The sequence below is a fragment of the Cygnus olor genome, chromosome 13, assembly GCF_009769625.2.
Source record: "Cygnus olor isolate bCygOlo1 chromosome 13, bCygOlo1.pri.v2, whole genome shotgun sequence".
Lineage (NCBI taxonomy): Eukaryota > Metazoa > Chordata > Aves > Anseriformes > Anatidae > Cygnus > Cygnus olor.
In genome coordinates this window covers 9,827,839-9,841,225 of record NC_049181.1, presented here as the reverse complement: position 1 = coordinate 9,841,225, position 13,387 = coordinate 9,827,839, and the positions used below count along the sequence as shown (strand labels likewise).

The 13,387-nt window shown below is 56.4% G+C and overlaps 1 protein-coding gene across 9 annotated transcripts in view; it reads right to left on the bottom strand.

Annotated features, from left to right (window-relative positions):
• Window positions 1-228: 228 nt before the first annotated feature.
• Window positions 229-13,387, bottom strand: part of DLG3 (discs large MAGUK scaffold protein 3) — a 76,066-nt gene continuing 62,907 nt past the window's right edge. For 4 of the 9 annotated variants that reach the window (XM_040572023.1, XM_040572025.1, XM_040572028.1 and 1 more), the window contains 12 exons: window positions 12,335-12,511; window positions 11,647-11,722; window positions 11,446-11,549; window positions 10,906-11,005; window positions 8,164-8,209; window positions 7,095-7,136; window positions 6,474-6,524; window positions 5,224-5,325; window positions 4,891-5,063; window positions 4,207-4,316; window positions 3,173-3,264; window positions 229-1,301 (listed from right to left, as the gene is read on the bottom strand). In XM_040572023.1, the coding sequence (XP_040427957.1) occupies window positions 1,195-1,301; window positions 3,173-3,264; window positions 4,207-4,316; window positions 4,891-5,063; window positions 5,224-5,325; window positions 6,474-6,524; window positions 7,095-7,136; window positions 8,164-8,209; window positions 10,906-11,005; window positions 11,446-11,549; window positions 11,647-11,722; window positions 12,335-12,511 (1,180 nt within the window). In that variant the 3' untranslated portion in view covers window positions 229-1,194. The remainder of the gene's footprint in view (window positions 1,302-3,172; window positions 3,265-4,206; window positions 4,317-4,890; window positions 5,064-5,223; window positions 5,326-6,473; window positions 6,525-7,094; window positions 7,137-8,163; window positions 8,210-10,905; window positions 11,006-11,445; window positions 11,550-11,646; window positions 11,723-12,334; window positions 12,512-13,387) is intronic. The other 5 variants (XM_040572027.1, XM_040572029.1, XM_040572030.1 and 2 more) reach the window with 2 other exon arrangements.

Genomic DNA, 13,387 nt, shown 5'->3' with positions numbered 1-13,387 from the left:
CAGCCCGCTCTCCCAGGTTTTCCACAGCAACACAGGACAGCAAGTACATTTGTTTCATGTGGCTGGTAGAGTATTTCCTAACGGAACACTGCAGGTCTAGATTCTATTTACAATAGAGCCAGCTTAAAAAATAAGTTAAAAAACTGGATTTTATACCCGTTCAGTTCATTATTAACAAGAGAAAAAAATGGAATAATGAAAAAAAAAAGCCAACACAGCAACACAATATGGTTTTGGTTTAACATCAGCTTAAAAAAATAGAACCAAAAGGAAACCTCTCATGCAAACACGTACGGTGGTGTGTAAAACAATGTGCAATTTAATATGTAGCATCATCCATTCTCTTGCTCTGCAGCCTCCTGCTCAGTCAATGCCTCCCAGCCTCACCCAGCTCAGTGGCCGCTGCTCCTTGCTGGGTCACTCCGGACCTCTGGTCCCTTCTGCAGACGCAGCGTCCCAGTCTCTGCTCTGCTCACAGGCCTGGGGTGGCTGGCAGGAGACTGGCGCAGACGGGAGACGCTCCCAAAGCGTGTGGTACCGGCTTCATCTCTTCCTGCCCAAGTGGACTCCCTACGCCCAGCGGCTGGGACAAAGAAACTGAAAGATCCTTGCAGTAATACAGTACCTTTTAAGAGGTCCCTCAGGTTTCCTAGTCCACACACACACACATATATATAATATATATATAATATCTTTCTCTATATTATATATAAATTACATATACAGATAAATAAAATGCCTTCTGCTGCCTTTCTGTCGCACTGTTCAGAGCTGCTAGACAGTCACACTTGGAAAAATGCCCCTGGAGCTCTGATACCAGCTCATGTTCTCAGAGTCCGTTGTTTCACTTGTTTCTTACATTAGTCCTTAGCCGCCTCCTCCCATCTTGATTCTTGGTTTAGTTAATAATAATAATAATAATAATAATAATAATAAAAAACAACTCTTGAATGGGTTCTCATCTGTCTCTAATGGAGCAGTGGGAAGGTCCATGCAGGAATGGTAGGAACAGTCACGTGATGAATGAGATCAGTTCATCCCAACAAAAGAAACAGGACTAGAAAACTCAATTTTGCGACGATCTAAAAAAGGGGGCAGGAATAGTTTTCATATCCTCCCCCTCGGGGCAGAGGGCTTGGGTGGGGTGGGATTTCAGAGGTCTTCTGCTCACAGGGAAGCAGGTGGGGGTCATCTTCAGAGTTTCTCTGGGGACGGGACCCAGATGTAGTGCCCGGACTGGTCCTCAATGATCTGTTTGATTTTGCTGTAAATCTCTTCAAGAGAGTCTCCTTGTACGATGGCTGAAAGAGGAGAGAACAAGGAAGACCTTGAGTGTGGGGCAGCGCTGCGCCTTCCCGGCCGTGAGCTACGGGAAAGGCCTTCACTCTGCAGCCAAGGGGCCGGGACAGCGCAGCCAACAACCGGCACAGCCTGCGTCAAAGGAGCTGTAACAGGCACGCGGTGACACAGAGGGTTAAACCAGCGTGTCCAAGGGGATTAGCGAGAGATCGCGCTGATCCCACGCTGGCACAGCTACTTGCGCGTGTGAAGCGCCAGCCAGGCTCTCCACAAGGGCTGCTAATCAGCTTTGCGAACCGTGTCACACAGCCGTGCTGAGGCTCTGGGCAGCTGGCTGAGGCGCCGCGGCGCAGGGCAGGGTGTGAACTTGCAGCAGCACATCGGCTGGGCCGCGGTAATTGCCTCCGCACGCTCCCCTTCTCTGCTGCGCCGCTGCGATGCGCGGGAGGAGCCTCGCTCGGATTATCCGGCGCGCACCAAGCGCATACCCTGAGGTGCTGGATTTGTCCATCCAGTCCGGTCTCCTGCTGAGGACTCCTCGTGTTTGTTACTTCCTCTACTTCGGGATGGGAACTGCAGCACTGTCGTGCTGGAAAAGGCCAGCTTACGTGTGTTGCTCCCAGCAGTAATGCTTTCCCAAAGACCAGCTGCCGTCTTGCTGCTTAGCACGGATGCAACGCTAAGAACTTCACCATGTTCCCTACATCAGGAGAGGAAGATGTGCACGGGGGGCCAGCGCTTTCTGGTAACTCTGCCTACCTCTGCAGCCAAGCCAGGGCTGTCCTCCAGTGTCTCTGTTCCCTAATTATAAGTTCCTGGCACAGAATTTCCTACTGCATCCAACTTACTGCCCATTACTGACTTCTTTCAACTGGGCTGGTTTTCAGCCAAGAGCATTCCTTCCTCAGGTCAACTGCAAGCTTACTGTCCACGTGAGGCTGCACGACGGCGTGCTGAGGGTTTGGCAAAACTACGGTGTGCGTTTCCTTTGTGTTGTTCCTGGAAGAGCAGCCTGCAGCTCTGGAAGTGCTCCCCAAGAAAGGGGTTCTGGGGAAGGCTTTTATGCTGTTTGTACTGATACATTTGCTCAGCAGAGATCCATTTTTGGAAAGCGTTCTGCCTGTGATTTTTCATGGTAACTGTTAGGTGGGTAACGCAGTATTTGACAGGATTATCATTCCTCAACTTTAGAGGAAACAGTTACCACAATGGAGAAAAGAAGGAAGACCAGTTCCTCTGCCTCTTTGCCTGCCCATGATTTTCCAGAATTAACCACATGCTACAAACATTAGTTCCTTAATGCACTAGGATGCCTTTGTCATGAGCAGCTCATCCGTGCAAGCACAAACTACCAGACAGCCCCTGACTTTCAAAAAAGACTACTTAGGAAGTCAGCCAAACTTCCAGTCCTTTTTGGAAGATGTTTTGTAATAACTCTGGACAGTCTCCACCATTTAGGTCACTAATTCTTATATTTCCTCTTTAAAAGGACTCTATTCTCTTTTTGAAAATGCTCCCCTCTCCCCAGTGTAAGGAGTTTTATTTCCTGCAGCCTTATAGCACCTTGAATCTACGTTGTGCTTCCCCTAGCTGTGTGGGTTTTTTTTTAATTACTATTACTAAAGTTGGTGATAGGCTTTCACAAACTCAGAAAATCTTGCCTGACAACTCCTCTCCTCTAGAGCTGGTTTACTCTTATCCGCTGATCTCTGAACAGTCCCTTTGCACAGCCATGCTGGCAGAGCGCCATCTCTTTTTGCTTTGATGAAGCTGGACATTTTCTCATGACCCTGCAGTAAGACAGTGCTGGCAGAGGTCTCAGCTGCCAGCTAGAAAATATTAAATCAGACACAAACCTACTCGGGACACTCACCTGTAAAATACTCTCCAAATTCTTGCTCGAGTTTCATGGCTTTGTCAAAGACCTTGTTGGCCTGTTCGTATGTCTGTCTCCGGTTCATCTCCCTGTCGTGCACAAAAAATAGAAACTTAGCTCTCTTTCTTAGCAACGAACAAAAGCAAAAATATCCCACAGACCCAGGGTGCCTGGGAAGCCTCCGCACATCAGAAATGGAAGCTGCATGAGACCCAGTTCACAAAGGCAAGAACCTTCCCCACACGCTCTTTATTGCCTTGGCAGTTCACCCCAACTTCCAACAGTGAAGTTCTTCCCGCTGCACCATAACACAGAAATGCATGGAAGTCCAGGCAATCCTCTAAATTTGCAAGACCACTGCAAAAAATCTCCTTGCTTTTCCAAAGCCCATCACTACCCTCCTTGCCTAGGTTCCCTCATGTTCATATAACACTAGAATTAACAATTCTACTGCTGGTGGTGAGCAGGGGTTTTCCCCGTCCCCTTGGTACCAGCAGAGTCTCTTCTGACCTTAAAGTCCATCTCTAGCTACAGAATTTCCTCACAGATAACATTCTCTGTTGATGCTTGGAAGATTTGCAAGCACAGATTTCACACCCTTCCCAGGGCCACGAGAAGCAGGAGCAGCAGAAGGTTCCCCTGAGGGGCACAGGAAACGTCTCCTCCAGCTGTGATCCATCACTCTGGGCTACCAGCAGCTCTCCTGGCTGGTCTCAGGGCCCAGGTGAGCAGGTTACATCAGACATATTTGCAAGCATTTTTACACTGCCCCCAGAAAATCCTCTGGTGCAAACAAAGGGCTTTAAGCCACAGCAATACATGGAGACTGGATGCACCATGGCGTTAGACCCACTGTGGATGTGGAAGAACACCGCAGAGACAGTAATGGGCCCAGCTCCTCTTAAGGAAAAGTTCAGCACCAGCAACCACCTCTGCTGCTTTCCAAAAAGTAGAGGCAGCAGAAATACAAACCCCTGACTTGCCAGGGCTGCTCACCCCAGAGAGGTAATAGGAGGTGTCATTACACTTACATGAGAGCTTCGATGGATTTTGGTTTGATAAAAATGGCAATGGGATAAAGTTGTGCTTGTTGCAACCTCTTGATAGCATTGCCAGATACATCCAGGATGCAGTGTTTCCCCTGGAAAGGAGACGATCAGGATCAGACCTACCCACACAGTCTGCTCTGTGCAGAAAACAGCTTGCTCATACAGACATGCTTACAAAAGAGAGGAGCCACAGAGATGAAACACTGGTCCCGAGACACAGGCCAACTCCCAATGCCCTTACATTCCTATCTGCTTAGGGCAGGACAGCAGCAATGCGAGGGGACTGATTCTGTCTCTGAACGCTTGAAAAGCTGTTCACGAGTCATCAATACACCCCAGCAGTCCTGCACAGGAAACATTTCGGCTCCTCAGAGAGCAGCCGGGCACCTTTGCCCTGTGAACTCCTGAACTGGGCTTTTGGGTGGAGTTTGACTGAAGGAGACAAGACACCAAGGTGGGGTAACACGGTTGAGAAAAGCAGCTACGTGGTTTGGCAGGGCTGCAGAGGGAGCAGAAGCTCATTCAACACTTACTTGATGGGTTACAGCCCTTCCTTAGGACCATGGGGAGAGGAAGAGCACTGCTGGCCGTGTCTGGGGTTGGGCCAGACCCCGCCTGGCGCAGTGACAGCCCCGGCCCCAGGAACGCTCACCCCTTCACACTCACCCTCTCCGCGACCGCCCGCACCGACTGAATGCTGGTCCCGTAGAGATTGTCATTGAACTGCCCAGCCTCTATGAACTTATTGTCCTGAATATCCTTCTCCATTTGTTCTCGGGATACGACGAAATGGTAGTCTTGTCCATCCACCTCATTCTCGCGCCGAGGCCTGGTGGTGTCTGGAGGAGAGCAGGAGCGTCTCAGAAGCGTCCCCAGAGAGACCCACACCAAACCTGCGCGTCCCCACAGCCCTCCTCCTCCTCACGCCTGGACGCGCGGGCCACCGAGCCACCACCCTCCCCTCCCTGCAGCAAGGCCCAAGCACCTGCTGGGACTTACGTGGCACACAGGAACCAAACTTGTGTGGGAATTCAGAGATGAGGTCATCGTTAACTCGGTCCTTCGTCGGCCCCAGGATGATCACTGGCCTCGCATAGTGAACTGCGAACAAAAGCCACATTGTGAGACCAAGTCTGCGCTCCAGGAAGCCCTGTGCAAGTTTATCTCCTCCTGGATGCGTTCAAAATCTTTCTCTTCTGACCCAGATGATCCGTGTGGGCAGACAAAATGCTGCTGTGAATGCCTGCATCTCCACCCCCCTGCCAGCATGAGGCTGACCCAGGGGAAGGAGCTGCCCCGGGGGAGCAGGCGCCCGCCCGCACGCTGGGGAAGGTGCTGAGGGTCTCACGGGTCGCAGATCAGCAAAGCTGCTCCACTGCCTGGGGCATGAAGCAGACAACCAGGACATCTGGAGATGTGAGCTAGAGGGCTGTAAGAGTCTGGTCCCGCTCCTGGCAAGGACAGACTGCTGAGGCAGGGACTAGAACAGAATCATCCAATGTCCTGCGTTGGAAGGGACCCACAGGATCGTCGAGTCCAACTCCTGGCTCCACAAAGGACCATCCAAAAACCAAACCCTACATCTGAGAGCGTTGTCCAAACGCTTCTTGAACTCCAGCAGGCCCAAGGCTGCGACCACTGCTCTGGGGAGCCCGTCCCAGTGCCTGACCACCCTCTCCATGAAGAGCCTTTCCCTAACACCCAGCCTGACCCTCCCCTGTCCCAGCTCCATGCCATTCCCTCGGGTCCTGTCGCTGTCCCCAGAGAGCAGAGCTCAGCGCCTGCCCCTCTGCTCCCCTTGTTCAGCCTGTGGGCATCGAGCATTTAACAGGGTTCAACACTGAGAGCTGCCCTGCAGCAGGGGCCAGCTGGGGCTGTGAAAGAAGGAGGGGACTGGAGCAGAAGAGACGATCCCATCCTCAGCTGGGGACCAAAACCTAGCTCAGTTTTAGCTCTGGATCTCCCCTGGCTGTTGTTTTACAGACCAGGTTGCAACTCTTATTTGTTGACTAAAAAAGGGTTTGTGAACAACGACAGGGAAACCCCCAAAAGGCAGCGTGCACACAGGTCCCCTGCTGCATGCAAATGCCCCACACTGAAGCAAACAGCCAAGAAACTCCACTTATTTTCACTCTATCTTGCCACTGGGGCAGGCAAGGAGATCGCCCTGGCTACCCACACACAGCGCAGCTGTGACCACAGGCTTTGACGCCCGTGCCCAAGCAGGACAGCTCAGCACCAGCACTTACTTTCTTGCCGTGTCACCGGTTCGTATGACAGGATAGTGTCCTCTTGTCCTTCTGAAACAGAGCCAAGGAGAGGCACGTGAGCACCAGCAGCTTTCCAACCCCAGCCACCTCAGACCCTGGGGACAGGCTCTCACGCCCATCCAGCCCTTTATTCACGTTAATTATTCACTTATCAGTTCTGGGGTTGGCCTCCTCTTTCCCTCCCCTCCACTGCACGCTTGGACTTGGGTGGGCACGGCCAGTGGGTGTGCTGCAGGTATTCAGAGGACCTGCTAGGGCTAACGGGAGCATTGGCTGCAGCTGGACCCGAATGCTCTTGCACAGGCTCGGGCTCTAGGAGCCACTCGTGCTTCAGACCCAGCACCTGGCCATTGCTTCCCACAGCATGCCCTGAAGACAGGTCCTCTGTGGGCTGGGAAATCCACCACTGAGTCTGCACGGCCAGGGGAGCCCAGGGAACCAGCCAGGCTTGCTCCTGACCCCTGGGAAGGGAGCTGGCCACAGCATCTTGGTGTCACCAGCAGGAAGGACCAGCCTCCGAACAGAAACACCACCGGGACGAGACGAGACGAGAGCGCACACACACACGGAGGTGAGACAGCGGGAGAGACGCACACTTACTGGAACTGCTCTCGCTGTCACTGGTGTTTGATGTCACGCCCTCTGCAAAGCAACCAGAGAGACCCCCTTGAGACCGAGTGCTCGCCAAGGGCGCGAGAGCTGTCACCCGGCACTAGTGACGGAGGGCAGGGGGCCAGGCGGCACCGGCATCATGGAGAATACAGGTCCTGGCACCCGCCGGGCGGGTGGGCTGGGAGCGGGGTGCCAAGGCAGGAGGGCATCTCTCGCCCTTTGTCGCTCTCAGGGGGAAACGGGGGACGTGCAGGGGGAACCTCTTTCGCTTGGCTACTCTGGAGGGATGGGAGAAGGAGCTGGGAGCGGGGCTGAGGGGCAGGGCTGGCCCAGGCGCGGGAGGGAGCGGGTGCAGCATGCACACGGAGGGCGGGGGACAGGGGAGCCTGCCTGCGGGGACAGGGCTGGGACTCACAGAGACAAGACAGTGACAGGATGGGACAGAGTTCGGGGCTTTGCTTGCGTAGGTTGATCCCAGTGCTGTGACCTCCCCGCAGAGGCTGGCGGCTGCCCTGCTGCTGCCTGTCCCCAGCCCCACAGGGGCTTTGGGAACGCAGTGAGCGGGAGCTCCGGCACAGCAGGGAGAGCCGAGGAGCTGTTGTTGTGGAGCTCTGAGTACACAGGCAACCATATACCTCCAGAGGAAGGCGGCAAGATGCTTTCGCCTGCCCCTGAGGGAAGCTGGCTTGGGGACAGCCACCTCCCCACCGGCAGCCAGCGGCTCCAGGGCTCCAAGAATGGAGCAGAGCCAGCAACCAGCCCGGCTGGGTGCAGGGGAGGAGGCACAGCTCCACCTGGGTGCCGCGGGCAGTCCCCTCACATGTGCTTAGGGCATGGCAGAAATCCCCAAGCAAACTCCCCGTCCCCTCTCCCGTGCAGCAGGCAGCACCTCCAAAAGCCCAGGACCCTCCGCTGGGAGAGGCAGCAAGCCCGCGGGGTTCCTCGTGCCCTGCGCCCAGAGAAGCACGAACGCCCCGGCCGCAGCCCGGCCTCCCCCAGGCACCACCAGGCATGCCAGCAACGGAAAGTGAAGGATGCGCATTGAAATTCGACTTACTCAGGTTCTTTGCTCCATAATAATCGTCACTTAACCCAGGGAAGTCCTGATTTCACAGACAGCGAGAAGTGGGAGAGGGGGAGAGGAGAGCGCGGGAGAGGGGCGGTCAGAGAGAGGGGAGAAGAAGACAGAGCCAGATGAGCATTAGTGACAGGAGTGCAGAACGGCCCAGAGCTGCAACTGCAAGTGAGGTTAAGAAACGTTTCTCGGAGATGACACGGGCAGCCGAGTGCCGACATCTCACCCCGTGCTGCCGACCCCCCCCCCCCCCCCCCAGCACACCTCGCACCCAGCCGGGTGCACCCACGCTGCCCCCACAGCCCCAGAGGCCACCGAGGGCCCCTTGCTCTGCTGCACCGGGGCTCAGGAGGGAAGCGTGGCCAGGGCAGAGCTGCTGGCAAGCAGCTCCGAGGCATTTATCTGATGCCCCGCTTGTTTTTTTTCCCATGAGGTACAGAAGATCTGTCTCCCCATAGCCTCTCTAGAGGGGAAAAGCACACTGCTGTACCTCTAGTGGCACGGCAGGGGGACAGATTTTTTCCCACCTGTGCGTTAGCTGCCCATACCCCAGCACTTGCACGGGCTGTGAAAACCAGGGGGAAAGGACCCCCCCGCTGCAAGCAGCGCACCGGGACAGGCAGTGCAGCAGAGCATGGCAAGGGAGCTGGCTGCAGGCTTCTCTGACGTGGGCTAGCGAAGGGCAGAGCCTGCCCCGTGCCCGTGCCATATGTCCCTGCGCCGCAGGGCTGGCTGAGAGCAGCACCTCAACAACCTTCAGCTGCAGGCACCGCGCTGACCTGAGCCGGGAGGGGCTGCGACATGGAAGCCACGGTCTGTCAGCACCTCTGCTCGCCACCACCTCCTCCCCACACCTTCCCAGGCCCTGCTGCTCAGCCACCTCCGTGCCTGCACCCCGCCACAAAGCAAGGGGAGCCGGGAGGGAAAGAGCTTCCTACGGCTGAGCCTGCCCGCTGCAGACAGGTCTGTTTGATCACAGAGATTTTCCAGCACGCTACAGGCAGGGGTCTGCTGTGAGCCCAGCCGCATGCTCTGCTGGTTCCTGGACACACAGACTTAGGCCACCACTGCCATCAGGCTGGGTGCTGAGGGCACTGACGCCCGCTGGCAGCCTGGCTGAGGGACACGGGCAGTGCCCTGGAACAGCCTGGCTCCAGCCACCCGCCTCTGCATCCAGCCCAGGAGAGCAGCCGGAGGGGATGCACTCACTGCGCTGGCACCTGGGCACGGGCACTGCTCTGCCTTGCCCACCTCCTCTGCTCAAAGCTGCAAGGACCGCAGCTCTCTCCGTGGACACTTGCTGAAGGAGCGGATGCAATTTAGCATCTGGAAAGAGGAGGAGCTGGGTTCGGTGAGCAGCTGTGCCCGGCAAGGGCAGGCTGTTCTGTCCTTGCACTGGAGAGTGGGGAACGAGCCCTTCCCAGATGTGTGCTCGGTGCAGGAGGAGCTCTGTGCTTGGCAGCTGCCTCTCAGCTGCTCTGCACCAGCCAGCTCTCCCCGTGCTCCAGGCCCCAGCGTTCCTGATGTCAGGATTTTGGGGCAACAAGCTGAACGCTCTGCCAAAGGAAAGAGCAGCTCTCAAGCCTGGAGGTGTCCCCAGCTTACACCCCCCTTCTCCCACCCTCCTCAACACCCGGGATGTGTCTGTGCACAGCCCGGCCTGCAGGGAGCAAGCAGCAGCAGCAGCTGCCGCAGCACGGCCTGCCCTCGCTGGGAGCCCCGGGGCCCAGGTGAGAGCTGGGTATTCCCCAAAATTTGGAGCCAGCTACCGAAGACGTGCCTCAGCCGCTGCGTGTGGGCAGCGCCTCTGCCAGCGAGGGCATGCGTCCCTCACGCCCACGGGGTTTCACCCCCTGGAAGGGCTTTGAGGCTGTCAGGAATGCATAGCCCACAGTCACTTCTACAGGAGGCAGGAAGCACAGGCAGGGCATCGCCAGCCCCTCAGCCCCTAACAGGACAGGAGACAAGCTTCTGCACAGCTCAGCCGGCCCCTTGCTCTGGGAGGGGAGCAGCCCTTGGCAGGCAGAGGGAGGGAGCAGAGCCCACAGCACATGGGAGAGAGCAGGAGGAGGCAGAGCGGAGATTGAGGCAAGTGTAAAGTTGTGAAAGGATGAAGACATCAAATATGAGAGAGAGAAAGAGAGACCCAGACCGCGCACAGAGACACGGCCAGGGGCAGCTAGACTTGCAGCAGCTGGGACAGCCTGCCTGTGCACAGGTCTTGTGGCCGGGACTTCAGTGGGTGCAAAGGGACGAGAAATTCAGCGGTGAGGTCCCTCATCCGGGTGGCATTTGCCCCAAGCGCTACAGAAGCCGCTGCTTTTATTTCCAACTCGGACTGTTCCCTAGCTGACGGCATGACTGAAGGGCACAGAACCTGATCCAAGCCCCACACAGCCACCGAGGGGAAGGCCGGACAAGGTGTCAACACTTCTCCCACCAGCATTCAGCAAGGGGGGAAGGTGCCTCGTCCCCACGCCTCCTGAGGGAGGGAAGCTGCTCCTTGGGTCAAATCTGTGCCTGACTGTGGCTGGGAGGAAACCTGCCAGTACTGCAGGACACGTACCTGGCCTCTGCCTGCCTCGCAGGAACAGCACTGTTTGGCCAACGCAGGCAGGTGCCAGGCTCAGTGGCTACAGAAAATTGCCAAATCTCTCCTCCCCGAGGCAGGAGAGGGGCCGGGGGGGATTGCACGCTTGCCCTCTCTGGCCAGCTGCTACTTACGTTCCTGTCCGCTGCTCTCCTGGGCCAGGTTCTCTTTGCTCTTGTAAAATGGAAACTTTCGAGAGAGGCGGAAACTCTTTTTACGTTTCGTTTTGATCGACTGTGAAGAACATGGAGATGGAAGGGAGGACAGAAAAAACAATGGTGTTTAATGCATGCAAGGAAAATTAAAATGAAGAGACAATGAGGAGCTGTGTCAGGGCGGTTACCCTTAAATGAAATCATGGAGATTACATGAAAACTGTAATGCAGGAAAAAAATTAAGTGCAGAGAAAAATGTGTTTTAGGGATGTTGGGAAGCTGATGAGCCAACGAGCAGTTTTGCAGGAGGAGCAAGGCCGTTCTCCCTGCCTCGTCCGATCGCTCAAGCGCTCCGTGTGAGGGAAGCTATGTTCTCCTGCACCAGCTACCTGCAGTCAGCTCCCAGCCACCAGTGCTCTGCCCAGGCCACAGTGGGATGTGCTCTGCTCCCTCACCACTGCTACCACAACGGGTGTCCTTCACCAGCGCTGTCACATCTGCCCAGGCTCCTCCGCTCACCCCCCTGCTGTCAAGGGGACCCGTGCTGGGCCGAGCCAGGTGGACGCGTGCCTGAGGAATTTGAGTCCAATTGCGCTGCTCTTTCCATTGGGTTGCTCCAGCTGCTGCCGGTGGGAACACTGCACTGGCTGCTCGCACTCATCCTTCCCCCGCTAGCTACCGGCTCAGCGCGCCCTCCTGAGCCCCAGCCCCAGCACTTACCCGGTTGGACTCTATCATGCCGGTCCTGGCGTGGAACTTCACCGTTTTCAACCGCGCTCTCTCCTTCTTCTCCACCCTGATTGGAAGTTAAAAGAGGGAGATGCTGCTGGTCCTGCATATGGGCTGTCCCCACCAGGCCCAGCAGGCTTCCCCTTGGCTGTCAGGCTGCCCTAAGCACCTGTGGGTGGTGGGCCCTCACACAAAGGGGAGATCCTCACCTTGGAGGGATGGAGGTGGACTCTGCCCAGATTCTGATCAGGACCAGGGCAGGCTGAAAACCACACCCAAGGCCTACAGAGGGAACAAACCAGCTTTCCTGCGAGGAGGATGGAGGACAGAGAAGACGGGGCACGTGTATTGAAGAACTCTCCCTTGACTCCAGGAGGCCTCCCAGGGAGGCCAAAGGCTGGCTTGGCACTCGAGCACCAGGGTGGGTGTATCTGGCTACCAGAGGCACTGCAGAGGCAGCAGGGTCGGGCTCTGCTCAAATCCCACAGCGCCCTTAACGCCACGCAGACACGGAGGGGCAGATGGGCTCCTGGTGCTGAGACCGCAAGGTGCACCACAGGGCGCTGCCGCCAGCAGGGCCGGGAGTGGGGCCCCAAGGGCTGCAAGGCTCACGGAGCAGGCCCCGAGGCCTGGGGGGCCTCGGCCCCGTGTGTGACAGCTCCTGCTGATGGGCACTCACCTCTTCTTGCTGGGGATGACCCCGATCTGCTCGCTCTCGCCATGGGGTGTCACGAGCCTGGCTTGCCACCACTCATCATCAGAGGCATTGATGACGTGCAGGATGTCCCCGTAGGAGAAGCTGAGCCCCTGGCTGGGCAAGCAACTGTCCCGGGTCCGGTCATAGTCAAACAGAGCTCTGCAAAGGAACAGAGAGGAGTGAAACCTTCCTCTACCGAGCCTAGCAGCATCAAGGGCCACAAACAAGCACCAGCACTGCAGGTCTCCAAGGGCACTGCCACCCTCACACCTTTGAGGATTTAAAACCGAACTTTTGGGAAAGCTTCTGCTGCAGTTGACTGTGCTGTGCAGCTACCAGCACACCCTTCTAGCCCAGGGTGAGGTGCTCAACACAAACCCCCGAAGTGTGCAACACAGAAACAGCAGTCCTGGACCAACAAACTAGCTCTTGACTTTAGTTGCAAGAGGCACACAAACCACAGAAATGTTGAAGAAGGCTGTGGTTAGAAAGCAGGTAGACAATCATTCAAAGTTCAGCGGCCTCAAGAATACGACAGCACATATGTGGTACCCCAGGGTGAACTTTCAAAAAGCCCTCCCTGCTCCCCTTCGCCTGCTGCCCTGCATCCTATAACCCTACCGTGCCCCCACCAGCCACCCGTCCCCAGGGCTCTGCCTTATGACACCCTCCCAGCCCAGCTGGGCACGGAGAAGGCACCTCCCGCCCCGCTGCCCATCAGGAAGACAGCACAGGAGGAAAACCCCAGCCGCCCGCTCGGCTCCGGGGGCGAGCTGGGTCTCACCCCCCAGCACCCTTGCCCAGGAGCAAAGCCACGGGCCGGCAGACTGCCCATGCAGCGGGGAGCAGAGCGTCTGCCCTGTTCCTCTGCCACGACCAAGAAGGCTGGGGAGGCGGATAGGATATAACCATGCCCTGCTGCTGGTGAGCAGTCACACAGAAGACGACTGCAGGGCGTGCGGAGCATTCACTTTTATTTACGTACACGGGCACTTTATTCCAGAGGCTGAGAATTATGAATGCATCTCAACGTTT